The sequence below is a fragment of the Gallus gallus genome, chromosome 17, assembly GCF_016699485.2.
Source record: "Gallus gallus isolate bGalGal1 chromosome 17, bGalGal1.mat.broiler.GRCg7b, whole genome shotgun sequence".
Taxonomy (NCBI): Eukaryota; Metazoa; Chordata; class Aves; order Galliformes; family Phasianidae; genus Gallus; species Gallus gallus.
Window position 1 is genome coordinate 8,944,535 of NC_052548.1, and position 14,365 is coordinate 8,958,899.

Here is a 14,365-nt window from a genome sequence, read left to right on the forward strand (position 1 = left end):
TTTAACTCACTTGAAACTCCAGTAGGTTGCTATCTGTTGGGACATTAACAACAAATAAAGCAGTTCCATCATTTATGCTTGTTTCTCTTCTCCCAGATTCTGAACCCTCTGAAATCAACTCCGTCTCATCCATCTGCTGACTAAAGGATTTTGCAGTGATAACCAGAGGGATGTTTCCAACAAAGCGATCCACTGTATCCTTCACCTGCACCTGTTCATCGGAAAATATTGCTTTCAAGAATGACATTTTTAAGCAGAAAACAAGTGGTTGACCTTCTACAACAACAAATTTAAAAAATGTCAACAGTCAATGGAAATTGAAAGTGTATTAAGATCTACAGTAATATTCACAAAAAATAGTAAGACTACAACACGATGGGTTTTATGTTGTAATGTGCAATAATTCTACCTTTAACTAACCTTAATGAAGAATGGAAGTCCGGGCTTTATAAAGAGAGGAGTAGCAATCAAACTCAGTGTGTAAGGAGATACAGCATATTTGACTTCAGAAAATTCCACTTCACCACTGAGGCCACCTGACAAAATATGTCTCTTTTAATAATTACATCCTAGGGCCATTAATTTCATTTGAAATCAGTCAGAAAGCAACTTACCCATAGACTCCACTACTGATGCTGCAATGTATAAATAAGACCCATCCAATTCTTCTAGGCTTTGAAACCCTAAAGAACTCACTGCTTTCTTACTGTTAAAATTGATCTCAGCAACTCCATTTGTAAGCTGGAAATTAAATAAAAATTATTCATTTACAGCAAATAACTTAGAAATAATAGATAGATAAATTATATGTAAATTCTATTTTCAGCATCTTTTACTCACTATTTTCAGAGAAAATCAAAGGTGGACATTTTTTAATTCAACAAATAAGAATTCTTTCTTCCTTAGAATTATGAATGATTAATGAATCAATAGCACATGTTCCAAAATCTGCCTGCAGTCCAAACACAGATATATCTCTCCTCATTTAGAAAAGATAACGTCATTTACAATTCTTCAATGACTAAATCAAAAAGACCAGACTAAATGAGAAAAGGAGAAACAGTCTCTGATTGTGATTTGCTATTACTACACTGATCCTATGTTTGATTTCTTTTGTTCTGTAATAGACAGCAAAAAATTTACTTAATAGAAATTTCAACCACAAGATTTACTCAAGTGAACAAATGAACCAGACTGAAGTTACATTCTGTTTGAGATGCTGCTTCTGACTTCCACTGCAAAGTATATTTCTATGTGGCTGATGAAGGATTACAAAGGAAAATTTGACACTGAATAGCTGCCAGCGCAAAGTAGGATTTGGGACACGTTCTCCCCAGCCTCAGTAGAATTGGATCAGTCTTGAACGAAGCAGGTGAAGTCTACGCAATTTAAGCTTGCTTTTTCTTACCTTAGCTACAAGCATTGCACGAGGCATCATTCTTTTTTCAGTTCCTTCAATTATTCCAAAACGCAGAAAAACATCAGCCTTTGCAAGCCTTTTGTTATAAAAATAGCTGTGAATAAAAACCAATATACATGTTTCTGAGATTTCCATCCTAATGGCTGCAACAAAGCATGATTTTTAAGAAGAGTAATTTTCTAAGCAAGCGGTAGAAAACAAATGTCTACTCTGAAAAATAATCACTTCATAAGAATTTTAAAATGGTTCACTTAATTCAGTAGCAGAGCTCAAAGGATTACAATGATACGGTTTCTTGGGAAAGAGGAAGCTTCTCAACATAAGAGAATCATTCTTGAAGTAAAGAAGAAAAATACACATCTTTTAGAAATCGAAGTCAAATTTCCTTACCTAGCTTTCACAGCAATCCTGAAGTTCTCAAATTTATCAGAACTAATGAAGTTATTTTCTGGCTCTATGACAATGGAAAAGCTTGGCATAGCTGAAAAAATGAGTAGAAAACAAAGGCACTTTGATGGGCTTTTAAACAATGACAAAAAGGTACTCAGAAAGCTACCAGTACATACACATCAAAGAATCACGTTTCAAGTGATGTGAATAATGTTACAGCCCAAAAATGAAGCTTTCAGCTTCTCCACAGTGCAACACAAGTTATAAAGCCCAAAGTTATCTGTTTCTGCCCTCTCTTCACATTTTGCATGAGTGCAACCATGTCAAAATTACCAGCACACTGAAGAATAACTATTTATAGGCAAGTTGTATTCATACAGTGTTGAGTTGATATTGCCACTTGGCACAGCATCCTATAGCTGTTCAAGTAGGCTGTGCTACCTTAAACATTTGTGAGTTTTGTTACTCTACACTGCATGGCTGCCATATCAAAATGTCATGAAAGAAGCACATAAAAATAAAGATTCACATCTCAGGCATGGCTCACCGTATTCTTTAACTTCAAATTTTGCAACAGCTGAAGTTATGAAATTCTTCTTGTACTTCGCTTCAATCTTCCAAATTCCATACCTACAATAAATCAACAACCAAACTATATTTTTTAAATTTAAAAAAAATGTTGAAAACAAAAGAATTGCTACTTAACAATAATTCATGTTAATAACTACTTAGAAAAATTTGACACTGACTTTTTGCACATCTACAATGCCTTTTTGAGAAGATTCTACTATTTATTTGAAACATAGTACTCAAGAAATATGCTCCAAAGGGTCATGCAGGCTTCTGTTAAGGTCCTTCTCTCCCCAACTACAGCACTGAGACACAAACATAATTTATATTAAATAACTTAGAGAAAAGCAGTTCCTGTAATCTTTTGGCTTTAAAATACAAAAATAAAAACTATTCTGTTTACTGTTAGCAGATACTCAGTTTCAAAAGAGATACAAAATTATTTTGTATATGGATTGAAATTATTGCTGACTTCCTAATGAATAATAAATTGGTCAGAATTCATTATTTTCAAGCTAGCATCCATCTGCCAACTCAGCGTATCTTCAGCACCCTCTCAAGACCAAAGGGAGAACTGTAGAGGCATGTATTCTGTGTGTGGCTCTTACTGGAAAAATGCTGGTGATTTGAATGTATGAAATGGCAACATTTCCCCCTTCCTTGAACTCTGTATGTCTTTGACAGTGCTTCTATATCTAGAGTAGAAAGTTTTAGTTTTTACTAGTCTTCCTTTACAACTGAGCATGATAAACCTGCCATCCAGTTTTACCATCAATATTTTCACACACTAAATCTTCTCACTTTCTCTTAATACAGTGAGGATATTCCATAGTTTTGAAAATAAAGGCAGTAAACTTGTAATTTCACTTCAGCAGACAAAAATTCATGTGGAAGTCAACTAAAAAGAAGAATGCTTTGTCATAAGTTCTTTATCTATACCATTAGAACACATTATGTGAAATGTCACAAATTACCAAGTTGCAAGTTACACACACTCCGTGTATCAGCAAAAACCACTCTGACAGCCTTTAAGAAAAGGTACAATTATGCTAAAGGTTCTCAAAGAACATTAAATATATTTACTTGGGATTAGGAGGAATCTTGAAATCAGGAAAAGAAACTATTCCAGTAAAGTCGTTTTCTTCTATGATATCCACTTTTACTCCATCTGGATCCTTGAAATCACAACAGAAGAGAATTAGCAGAAATCATTCTGAGCAAAAGGAAAAATCTTAATTCAGTGACCTTAGTGGGAGCCTGTGCATGACATCATTTTCTAGAAAGTTGCTATAAGAACAATGACTATTGTTGGGGATAAAAAAAAAAAACCACAGTACAGGAGCTACTGATAAGTTTTCTATCTTAAATGAAACAAACAATTGCATGAAAATCATACGTTATCAAAATTCTCTCACAAACTGTCTCCCTAGATATTAAAGATAACTTGTGCTTTTTCTTTTCTCCATTCTGTAATAGCTTTACATCACAAAACTGAAAAAAATCTAAGTGTGCAAAGTCCTTTTCAAATCTTCCAAAAGATATCTGGCTACCTGCAAAAACATTTATCTAACAGTTTTCTTGTATATCTATAGCATCACTTTCCTATATAACTATGATTCTTATACTTGTGATCTATGAAATATTAAAATTAAATTCAATTACAACATACCACAACAGTTAGGACAGTTTCTCGCCGAGCTGGCTGCAGTTCTTCGTTCAGAGAGTAAACCCTGACTTTCACTGTAAGATTCATTACAACAGATCTCAAAGTCATACCACTGTTGATATTAAAACAAAAAGAAAACCAACAAAACAAGCCCATCCAAAGCTAAAACTTTTAACTTATTTCTTTGTTAGAGTTTTGTCTTTAGTACTTATGGAATGCACTTGATCTTTTGTCATTATGCTGCCCAGACAATATTTATTCATGCTAGCAATGAAAGATTCTGCACCAACACTTTTTCATGTTGAATCATCACAGTGCAAAATAATTTGTACCATTAAAATCCCAGCATATCATTTCTGCAGCAAAAAAACCTCCATCTACACAAAACCAAGGATTCAGTCATCACTATTTCTACACAAACGTATTATTTTTAGTATGTTCTCAGGAAAATTGAGAAGGTAAGGACCCAGAGGAGAGGATATTGGGAGAAATTATTAATTTCTACAATATGATCAAATATTTCAAAGTATTATTCTGCTAATTAAAAAATTAAATAGTAACCGATGGCAAAACAACATGACCAAGAGCTTAAAGATTTATGTCTGAATTCCTTGACAATAATGTCATTGGCTTATAATAATAATAATAATAACAGCCAGGAGAAATGAGCATTATTTACCTGATTGATCTGGAGTATAAATTGGTTTGTCTGTGTGAACAAAAAGAAATCCATTCTCATAGGAAACAGGAACTTTTTTTAAACCAGTAAAATGTGGAGAAACAGCTTCCAAATACACATACTTGACTGAGTCCTCTGGGCCAGCTAAATCTGTTGGCTGAAGCTGGGGGAGAACAGTTAAAGAATATTAAAATATTTTTCAAGTAGTTTTTCTACACTATTTCTTGTCAAGAAGTGGGATGAATTTGGATGAATAGGAAAGTGGAGAAAGAAGAAGCTCTTGGGAGGCATCACCTTGAGTAACACCTCCCTAGTGATCACAGTTTGGCAAAAATCTGTTGTCAGCTTTCAGTAAAACCTATCGAGCTTCCTGCCCCGTTGGCCTCAGGTGACTCAGGTCATCAAGGTTTATGGTTACGTCTCAGTCCCCCTGGAGCTTGTCAGTGCCAAACAAGATGAAGCTTAGTTCTATTTTGGCTTATTCTGAATGCTCAGATGAGGAATCTTGTCCACACCAAACACGTCTCCATTCCTTCCTCTTTATTTTTTTAATGTTATTGAATATGATAATGTTTCTGAAATAATTTGATTAAATGTTTAGTTTTGATTTCATTCCTCTACACTAACTTTATCTAATATAATTCCAATTTCAGACAAAGTAAAATGAAAGAAACTACACAAAGCAATCTGAGGAGTGAGGGCTGTAGGCTTCCCCTCCCATTTTAAACAACTGTAAACTTAGTACAATCTTTTCTCAAGACTTCCAACTAAATGCAACAATAAAAACATATAAAGAAAGGCCTTAGTTCCTTACTGTTACAGTTACAGAACTTTGAAAGTTGTTGTCTGGATTTAAAGAAATGTGGCCAGAAGAATAAGCAACAAGCTTATCTGGAAAGCTTCTTAAGGCAAGATTGACTGCAAATTCCTTCTCATAGCCAAAAGCTTGAACTACGACTTTCTCAGATGTCCCAACTCGGAAGACTTTTGGTGCTGTAAGGACATACCTATATATGAGATATAAACAAATAAAAGGGTAATGAAGCTATACTTTCATGTTCTTGCCTTCGTTTGTAATTCACTTATGTTGACACTGCCAAAACAAACCCAAATGAACCCTTAAACTGTTAATGCTCCGAACAGTACACTTGTATAGTTTTCCCACCAGCAAAGTTCTTACTCAAATAAATGGCACAATTTACAGTAAAGGCAAATGTGAGCAAACTTCTGTAGGATTACTCTAATTTCTTCAGTGCTTTATAAATTGCAGTATGCATTACTCCACAAAACCACAATCCAGGCTTTAATACATGAACACACAATCTATCTCAAATATATATGAAGTGCTGCTGAACAATAAACATTCATCTTTTTCTGAAATGCCAAGAGCGCTTTGATTAACTGCTTTCTTACACACCACTGTGAACAGAAGAATCAAAATAAGCACTGCTGAATACAACCACAAAACACACATCTAAACAAGAGCTTTCCTCCAACCTGCACCATAATATCTGTCTTCAGGCACTACAGAAAACCTAGTGAGCACAGGCTTCACTTCTTTCCATATTTATCTTGTCATTATGTTAAGAATTCATTGCAGGTAAGGAGTTGACTCTACCTCTTTCACCAACAGCAAATAGAGCAGTTAGAGACGCATCAGCCCTATATCTAGTGTTAGCATACATCAGTGAGTTTTGCTGTGAGAACACGTTGATTTGGATAGTCTCTGTTGCAATGCCTCGACTGAAATTCTGCACCTATTCACCTAAGGCAGCTGCCAACAATCAAGTAACATTTCCAGTAAACACTGCATTGGTTTTACTTACGTTTTATCTTGGCTAAAAGCTGTTCCAGAAAATACCAAAACAAAAAAATACATTAAAATAGCCATCGTGTCTCAATCAGCACATCCACACTGCCAGCAAATCTGGATTAAACTGTATTTCACTGCTGCTGCAGATGGACAAAAATGCCACTGACGGTGGTGATACATGCCACTCACCATTAATAATTAACTGCAGGTCTTGCTTTTTACTAACATGTCATTGCCCCTTCCAAATTCATTAACTCTCAAAGAATTCAGACCAGCTAAAGTCAGGAATTATTATTTTTTTTAATTTAGGATTTAAAATGTTTAATATCTACAGAGCAATTCTGTATAAACGCTAACGTTCTCCCTGTTAGATAAGCACCAAAAAATTCCTTTTCAGAGGCAGCAAAAAACAGTCTGTTTGCTCTTCAGAAAAGTAACATTTATTTAAACAAAGCCAATATGATTTTAAACTTTCTTCGGAAGAAAAAGCATCTGAATTATATTGATCAGACTACCCTGATATTTTCCCTTTTTTTTTTTTTTTGGTTTTGAAATAACTCCTCAATTGCAAATGTCTCTTAGCTACTGGTATCCCTGTAGCTGGTATTGCTTTTAGCTGCTGGTATTCCTGACTGTGCTAACTTTCTGAGTACATACATTGCAATGTGAAAGCATAAGGGGGTGGCGTATCTACAACACCTAAGGCCATAAAATGCACCTGCAAAAAAAAAATAAAACACCCAAATTCAAACCTTCGGTGTAAAGACTCCGCATACTTGATATCTAAGCATAGGAGCTAAGGAAAAAAAAAAAAAAAAGCCTAAAACATGAAGTTGTGCAACTCTGGCCAAGCTTAAACAAACACTGCGGTCAGCCCTTACGGGAAGGGTTGGCACAAAGCTATTTCTGATCAATATGGAAACAAAGCAGGAGGCGGCCAAGGTGGGCTTCACAACCACCCAAAGTTATAAACAACAAGGAGGGCATCACCGTATGGAATGTAAACTTATAAAACATTAAGGTGATGATTTCATTAAATCAAAGGCCCAAATATCTATCGCTAATTAATAAACTATGAGAATGCCTGTGAGGGAGGAAAGTAAAAAAAACAAGAGCAAGTGGTAAATAATGCTGGAAGACTCCAACTTCCAAAAACATTTTAAAATAGCATTTTTAAGCCTGTGTTAGTTACAAACTTCACGGGTAGATTTTCCGATACACCTTTTCAGGTTTGGTTCACAGCTCCCAGCAGTGGTACACAGCTGGGCACACACCCTCAGCTCACAGACACGGCCCAGAGCTGTTAGGAGACCTTTATTTAAGCACTTCTGTGAACATAATGTGTAGTGAGATGCCTCCTATTGAGTTCATCGTGATCAAGCAGAGCATTGCAGATTCTACTCGCAAGGCTCCAGAGCAAAGTCCACCTAAAGCAATTTCACAGAGGCTAAAACGTGATAAACACATCTCACACATATAAAACAAAAAGCACTATTACTAGCAAATACTTCGCTGTGTATACAGTAAACCGGGCTTTAATTAAAACAAAGCACCTGAATCCACCCAGCAGCAGGCGAGCAGCAGGCAGTCCCTCAGACTCCCACAGCACGCGCTGAGGTAAACGGCGCACGCGCTGAGGCGGACATCACTGGCGGGAAAGCGCTAGGGGGCGTGGCCTCACCAAGCCTCGCCTCCGACCCGTTCACCCATCGCCGGCCAACAACCAAACAAAATGGCGGTGGCTGGGCTCCTCACGCCGGGCTCTTAAAGGAGCCGTGTTGTCTCGGGCCTGGCGGTCGGTGGGGGTCGTTTGAAGGAGGAAGGGAGACGGTAGAGGTGGGCCGCTAGGAGTCGGTGTCTTCGCACGGGGGTCGCCAGGAGGCCAGTCCGCCCGGCGACGGCGACCGGTGAAGTGGCGTTGCCATGTCAACCCAGGTAATCAACGCGAGGCCTGAGGGCAGCCGCTCTCGGCGGGAACCGCCATCCCCTCAGGGAGCATCGCTGCCTCGCCGCGGGCTGAGGGAGCGGCCGTACCGCACACCCCGGGCCCGGGGCACGGAGCTCTGCCCGGGGCTGGGGGCAGCACCGCGGTCGCTGTTCTGTCAGGTGTGGGCGGGGCGGGGCCGGGGTAGGCTGTGGGCAGCGGGTCCCTCAGGCTGCCTGCGAGGTGCGCTCCGGGCTCGCGGCCACGGCGCGGTTGTGGGGTGCCCGTACATGTCTCTGCCTTCCTTTTAACACGGAGTTCTGGTGCATCAGTGGAGTGCAGAATTTTTCAAGAAATCTCATTAAAATACCTAACTGTTTTTCCTTAAAACATGAAGGAATTTCCCATGGGTGCTTTTCACTTGGTTGTACCATCTTCCATCTCCTCTGGCCCGGATGAGCTGTGTCCCCACATAGTAAGACAGAAGAGAGTGGCTTTTACTTCCGTTCCTTTCTTATTTATAAAGGCTCAGTGAAAAATCCATTTAAATGACAGAAAATCTTATCAGCTTTAGGCAATATGAGTGATTATACATTGTGTTGAATTTCCCATAATAGCATTTTCTTAGAACGTGCTTTCTGCTTATTGTGTGTAAGTTTTGGTAAAACTTTGTTCCTTGGAGATAGTCACGATGAGGAAGGACTCGCAGCAGAGTGTGGCTCTTTCTGTGCTTGTCCCTAAGGAAACCACATTCTTCTTTGGTGGAAGCTTCTATTGACAGCTCTCTGAGCTTCCACTCGGCCACAGAACAGCTTCTGGTAGGAAAGGAGACACTGGGTCAGTGCTAGACTTCTTTCTAATTTTATTTTTTCTTTGTTACTTATATCTGCTTTTTTAGCTTCAGTTTGGTGATTTCTAGCCTCCAGTTGGAATCCTAATTATCTCTTGTTCTTTACCAGCTATGTTACTCTGAGCTGATTGTCTCCAGACTCTGTAAGCCATAAATTGTAGGAGAGCTACCTAGATGAAGGCTGTGCTTTAGGATAGCATAAGTAAACAGCCATAGCATTCCTCTAGATATGTGTTAGCCCATGAAAAATGGAAGCTGTCACCCACTGGAGAACTGGTTTAAATGTGTCTTTTGGCAACCTATTATTGCTAGAAATATTTCTTATGCTAAAAAGACAATTTTTCAAATATCACCTCTGTGTTGTCTCAAACTGTCAACAAGCACCTAAAATCCTTGAATGACATACTGCTGTTGGCAAGCAAACCACTAAGAGTTCAGCTGATGCAGGTAGTTATATTTATTTCTTTCCTCACAGATATTGATCAGATGATATTCTATATTTTTGGCAATGAAGAAAAGCTACAAAAAAAAAGAATTATGTGGAAAAACACAGATGTCAGCTTTTCGGACACCTACTCCAATGTCTTCTGTTGGTTCAAGCACCAGATCACCATCTCCCCTAAGCCAACAGACATCTCCACCTGCTCGCAAAAGTACGGCATGGCAGAATCAACAGCGTGATACTACAGCAAATGTAGAAGCTGCTCTTGAATCTAAGTTTCACGAAGGTAGTGTATAAAAGTATGCACTAAAACCACAAAAAGCCCGTGTTCTGTGAACTTTGTGATAATGATTTAAAGATAAATGATTTGTTGGAAAGAAACATGAGAATTTGCTTTGCTGTTTTGATGCTCAAATGTGTAAACAGTAATAATGAATCTGTATAGAGAAACAAGATTTTTACTCCTTATAGTCTACTCCAGGGGAAAAACGCTGAAGATGGGTGATATGTACTGTGTCATTTTTGGAAGAATATACCCGCTTACTCTAACACACCATTTCCTGTAAAAGCTTCTGGTGTGCTGTTTCTTCTCATCTCATGTGGGAGAGAGTAATTTTCAGTGCTTTTCCTGTATTCAATGTGAAGTACAAGATGAATACAAAAGTCACCAGTTCTTTTACTACTGAAGGTGGTTTCTCTGTTTAATTTCAGAGGAAAATGGTGTTAGTCCAGGTGTTCGGTACATTACAGAACCCCTTATTAAAAGTCTGTCAAAACAGGAAAATTTGGCATATATAAGCTCACTGAATCTTTCTTCACCAAAGGATGGGGACAAGAAATTCAAAGTAAGTTATTGAACATAACCGGTAATAAAACAGAAGTGTGTGTGTATATATGTGCGTGTGTGTGTATAACATATTCAAATAAAGGTGTGTTTATAAGTGTATATGAATAGTAGAACGAGGCTAATAGAGTATAACAACTGGCTTCTGTCAAAATAAAAATGATGGAATGTCAATGGAGACTTTTGTGCAAAAAGAACAAACCATGAATCAATTACAATGAAGTTTAGAACATTAATTTTTTAGGGTTTGAATTGTGGTGCTGCTTTTTTTTTTTTTTAATAGCAAATTCCCTTTAATGTATGTGAAACTGATTCCCTGCGAACTTAAAATCTAGTTTTCTTTCTCCAATACTACAGAACACTGAATTTAATTCTTTTGGAAGTCAACAGTGAAAGTGATGAATGTTAGAATAATGCCTTTTTAATGAATATGATCATTAAAAATATAAATCTGCCTCATTTAAAGAAAAAGCTAAAGCTGCAGTGCTAAGGGGTAAATTTTCTGTTCTTCAGTACATAGAAAATTTGGAAAAATGCTCTAAACTAGAGAGACTGAATCTAAGTAACAATCAAATAGAGAAGATTGAAAAGCTGGATAAACTGTTGAAGTTACGTGAACTCAATTTGTCTTATAACAAGATCAGGTAAGCAGAGATGCTTCTTATATTTTTGAAAACCCCAGATATGACAAAGCTGACACTCTCTTATTGTTTGAGTGGGATCTGAGAAGTATGAACAATTACATAGCATTTCCCATCAGTTACATGACAAGGGTGTAAAGCTTCAGTGAACTCTTATTTCATAGAAGCTTGTGACTTTTAATATCTTCAAAATGTTTTTGAAGGAGAAATAGTTTTGAAAAGTGCTGTATTATTATTTTGTATTATCAAAAGTTGAAGAGTAATGGTTCAAGCAATAGCAAAATTGTTTCCTTTAATTTTTTTTAATTAGTAACTTTGATCTTTACGTGGAATTGACTTTGTAGAGAAGTTGCAGTGTTGGTAGAGAAGTTAACAGCAGGAAGTAAACAAGCATTTCTACACACTTACATTCATACAACTTCCTCATTTAACAGGAATTGAAAAGGTCAGAGTAGCTTTTAGCTATTGCTGCATATTCTCAGACTTTCGTTATAGGCAATTGGTTTCTACTTCAAAAATAGTAAGGCAATGAGCATTTTCTATCCCACTTTATGATACTCATCTCTTTAAATTAGTGCCCAAGGAAACTTGAACTCAGCATTTTCCTCATTAGCAGTTTAGTATTTTAATGAATATACTACAAAAGTAGCTCTTTACAGCATCAGTTGACAGTCGATTCTTGCTTTTATATGGAAAAATTAAATACGTTCATTTTGGTTCAGCTGTGTCATGCAAGTGTGCAATTATGTTTGCAGGATAAGAAGAGCAAAATGTGTATATTAAAATGGCATAATACATATGTAAATAAGTTTTTAATTTTATAGTGGAGAGGTGTAAAGTTGAGGACTTTGGTCACTGTAGTAAAACATTGCTGTAAAATTACTGGGTTTATTTATTCATAGCCTTACCATATGGTATGTGAAAGCAAGATATTCTCATTTTATTTGAACTGAGTCCATTGTTTGTTACGGTGTTTGTTACAGGGCTGTTTGCTCTTTCTTGAATGGTGATTAGTTGAAATAGATTTTCCATATCTTATCCATAGTGCCTCAATTGCACTGTAAATGTTATATGCTTCACAATGAGTTATGTTTTCTTCTTTTCAGTAAGATTGAAGGTATGGAACATTTACATAACCTACAAAAGATGAACCTTGCAGGGAATGAGATTGAGCATATTCCTGTGTGGGTAGGGAAGAAACTGAGATCCCTGCGCATCCTTAATTTGAAACAGAATAAAGTATCATCAGTAAGTGATTATAATTAAGGAACAGTCTTTTCATGAACTGGTAAATTTATATTGTTTGACCTACTCTGAATTACTCAGTGTCTTTCAGTTGTCAGTACAGTTGTGAGCCTAACAAAGCTGGTTTTTAAGGAGAAACTCTGCTGCTGTTCCACATATTCAAAGCATAAATATACTTTGTTTTTCAGGAAAGTGTAAAATTTTGAAAATTGGAAAAAGTTTGAAGATGTGATGGCTTTTTCATGCTAGTGGTGGTGTCCCTTATGATAAGTTAATTACGTGTTTTGGGAGACCTGTAGATAATATATTTGCATTTTTGTATTTAGGGCATGACTAAATATACTTCAGTGGTCCAGGTTAATTTCCATGTTTTGTATAAATAGAGTGTCTATGAAATTAAGTCAGTAGTACAGTTTCTGAAATAGTTATAGTATTTAAGAAGAAAGATGAACCAGCTTTGAGTACTCTCATCAGTTAATAAAATCTCCTTTCTCATGAACTAGTCTGGAGGAATGGAAGGCTGGATGTATCCAGAGGCTCTGCGATCTTGGACTTCCCAAGGTCAATCTTGATGAAATTTGCTCTGTTTGCATTGTATTTTGTTTTTGTTTTGTTTTTTAATGGAAGAAACAGTTTGTTTTTTAGGAAGTTATTTTAGTCTTTGTATGGATCTAATGTGTAGTGTTCTATATAGTCAAATTCAGTAATGTCTGTATTACTTGTTCTTGGAAGGATGTCTAATCATTGTACCATTTGTCTTTCATTTAGCTTCACGAAATAGCTAAGCTAAAGCCTCTACAAGATCTGACTTCTCTGTTCCTTGCTGGTAATCCAGTTGCAAGCTTGCCTCACTACCGCTTGTACATCATATTTCACTTGAGAGCATTGGAAAACTTGGATGGACAGCCAGTGACAAATCATGACAGACAGGAAGCTCTAAAGAGGTTTGATTTAGGTAGTAATGTTGTATTAGAACTATGGTAAATGACACCAAACAAGTTTAGCTGGAAAAGAGAAAGAGTTCTATTTGAATGTTTTGGTTTTTTTACTTTGCTTTTCAGAAGAGATAGAAAAATTAGAAAGAGAGTTAGAGAATGCAATAAAGGAGATGGAGAACCTTAAACTTAACCAGTCTAAAGTGCTTGAGCAACTTCACCATCAAGATGAGGTCAACAAATCATTAAAAGAAAAAACTTTGCAGCAGAAGCAAAGCTGTGAAGATCTACAAAGGGATGTGGATACCAAAAATGAACTGGTAAGATAATCACTTGCAGTATATATCTGGAACAGTTTTGTTGTCAGAAACAGATGCCAATGGGAGAGCTCAAATGGCTGTAGGATTATGCTAAAACTTAAGATAAGTATTTTAGAAGACATAAGGCACTGAAGAGTGTTTTTTCAGTATTCCTTCTGTGAAAAAGCAAGTATACTGAACCAGCAGTCAGTACCAATCTTACAATTTATAGTTTATAAAAACTTTTTGTCTGTAGTAAGTTTTTTTTTATTTGTTAAAATATTAAGCTGCTCTAAATTATCTGTGTACTGAATCTCCTGCATTGTTCAGAACTTTAAAAGCTGCTGTATCGAGGGGAAATAAGTTAAGTATTTTTATAGTAACAAGGTATGCATACAACTTGTATGCTTGTAATGCTCCTTGATTATTTTTCCAGGTAAAGTGTATTAGTTTTCTTGTATTTTCTTTACATCATCCTAAAATTTGCATCTAACAGTTGTCTTTCATTGATAGCTATAAAATACAATATTTGTACAGTGGCCCTGGAAAAAGCCCTGTTGACTGAAGAACGCTCGGTTGTAAATGGCTTGCTGGGATTGTAGTGTTTGGCTTTTAATCTTTCTTGTTAGCTTTGTCCTCTACAGTTT

General features: G+C 36.7%; 2 protein-coding genes across 6 annotated transcripts in view; one reads left to right on the forward strand and one right to left on the reverse strand.

Annotated features, from left to right (window-relative positions):
- Positions 1-8,194, reverse strand: part of C5 (complement component 5) — a 37,554-nt gene extending 29,360 nt beyond the window's left edge. For 4 of the 5 annotated variants that reach the window (XM_025141495.3, XM_025141496.3, XM_025141494.3 and 1 more), the window contains exons 1-11: positions 6,552-6,690; positions 5,540-5,732; positions 4,726-4,888; positions 4,050-4,120; positions 3,464-3,555; positions 2,358-2,440; positions 1,811-1,901; positions 1,409-1,514; positions 615-741; positions 421-536; positions 11-211 (exon numbers count right to left, since the gene is read on the reverse strand). In XM_025141495.3, coding sequence (XP_024997263.2) covers positions 11-211; positions 421-536; positions 615-741; positions 1,409-1,514; positions 1,811-1,901; positions 2,358-2,440; positions 3,464-3,555; positions 4,050-4,120; positions 4,726-4,888; positions 5,540-5,732; positions 6,552-6,616 — 1,308 coding nt within the window. In that variant the 5' untranslated portion in view covers positions 6,617-6,690. Of the gene's footprint in view, positions 1-10; positions 212-420; positions 537-614; positions 742-1,408; positions 1,515-1,810; positions 1,902-2,357; positions 2,441-3,463; positions 3,556-4,049; positions 4,121-4,725; positions 4,889-5,539; positions 5,733-6,551; positions 6,691-8,091 lie in introns of those variants that run through there. The other variant, XM_046901812.1, reaches the window with a different exon arrangement.
- A 78-nt stretch (positions 8,195-8,272) lies between these two features.
- The window catches only part of CNTRL (centriolin), a 32,149-nt gene continuing 26,056 nt past the window's right edge, over positions 8,273-14,365 (forward strand). The window contains exons 1-7 of the mRNA NM_001305680.2: positions 8,273-8,473; positions 9,788-10,040; positions 10,466-10,599; positions 11,112-11,242; positions 12,346-12,487; positions 13,253-13,439; positions 13,546-13,739. Coding sequence (NP_001292609.2) covers positions 9,821-10,040; positions 10,466-10,599; positions 11,112-11,242; positions 12,346-12,487; positions 13,253-13,439; positions 13,546-13,739 — 1,008 coding nt within the window. The 5' untranslated portion in view covers positions 8,273-8,473; positions 9,788-9,820. The remainder of the gene's footprint in view (positions 8,474-9,787; positions 10,041-10,465; positions 10,600-11,111; positions 11,243-12,345; positions 12,488-13,252; positions 13,440-13,545; positions 13,740-14,365) is intronic.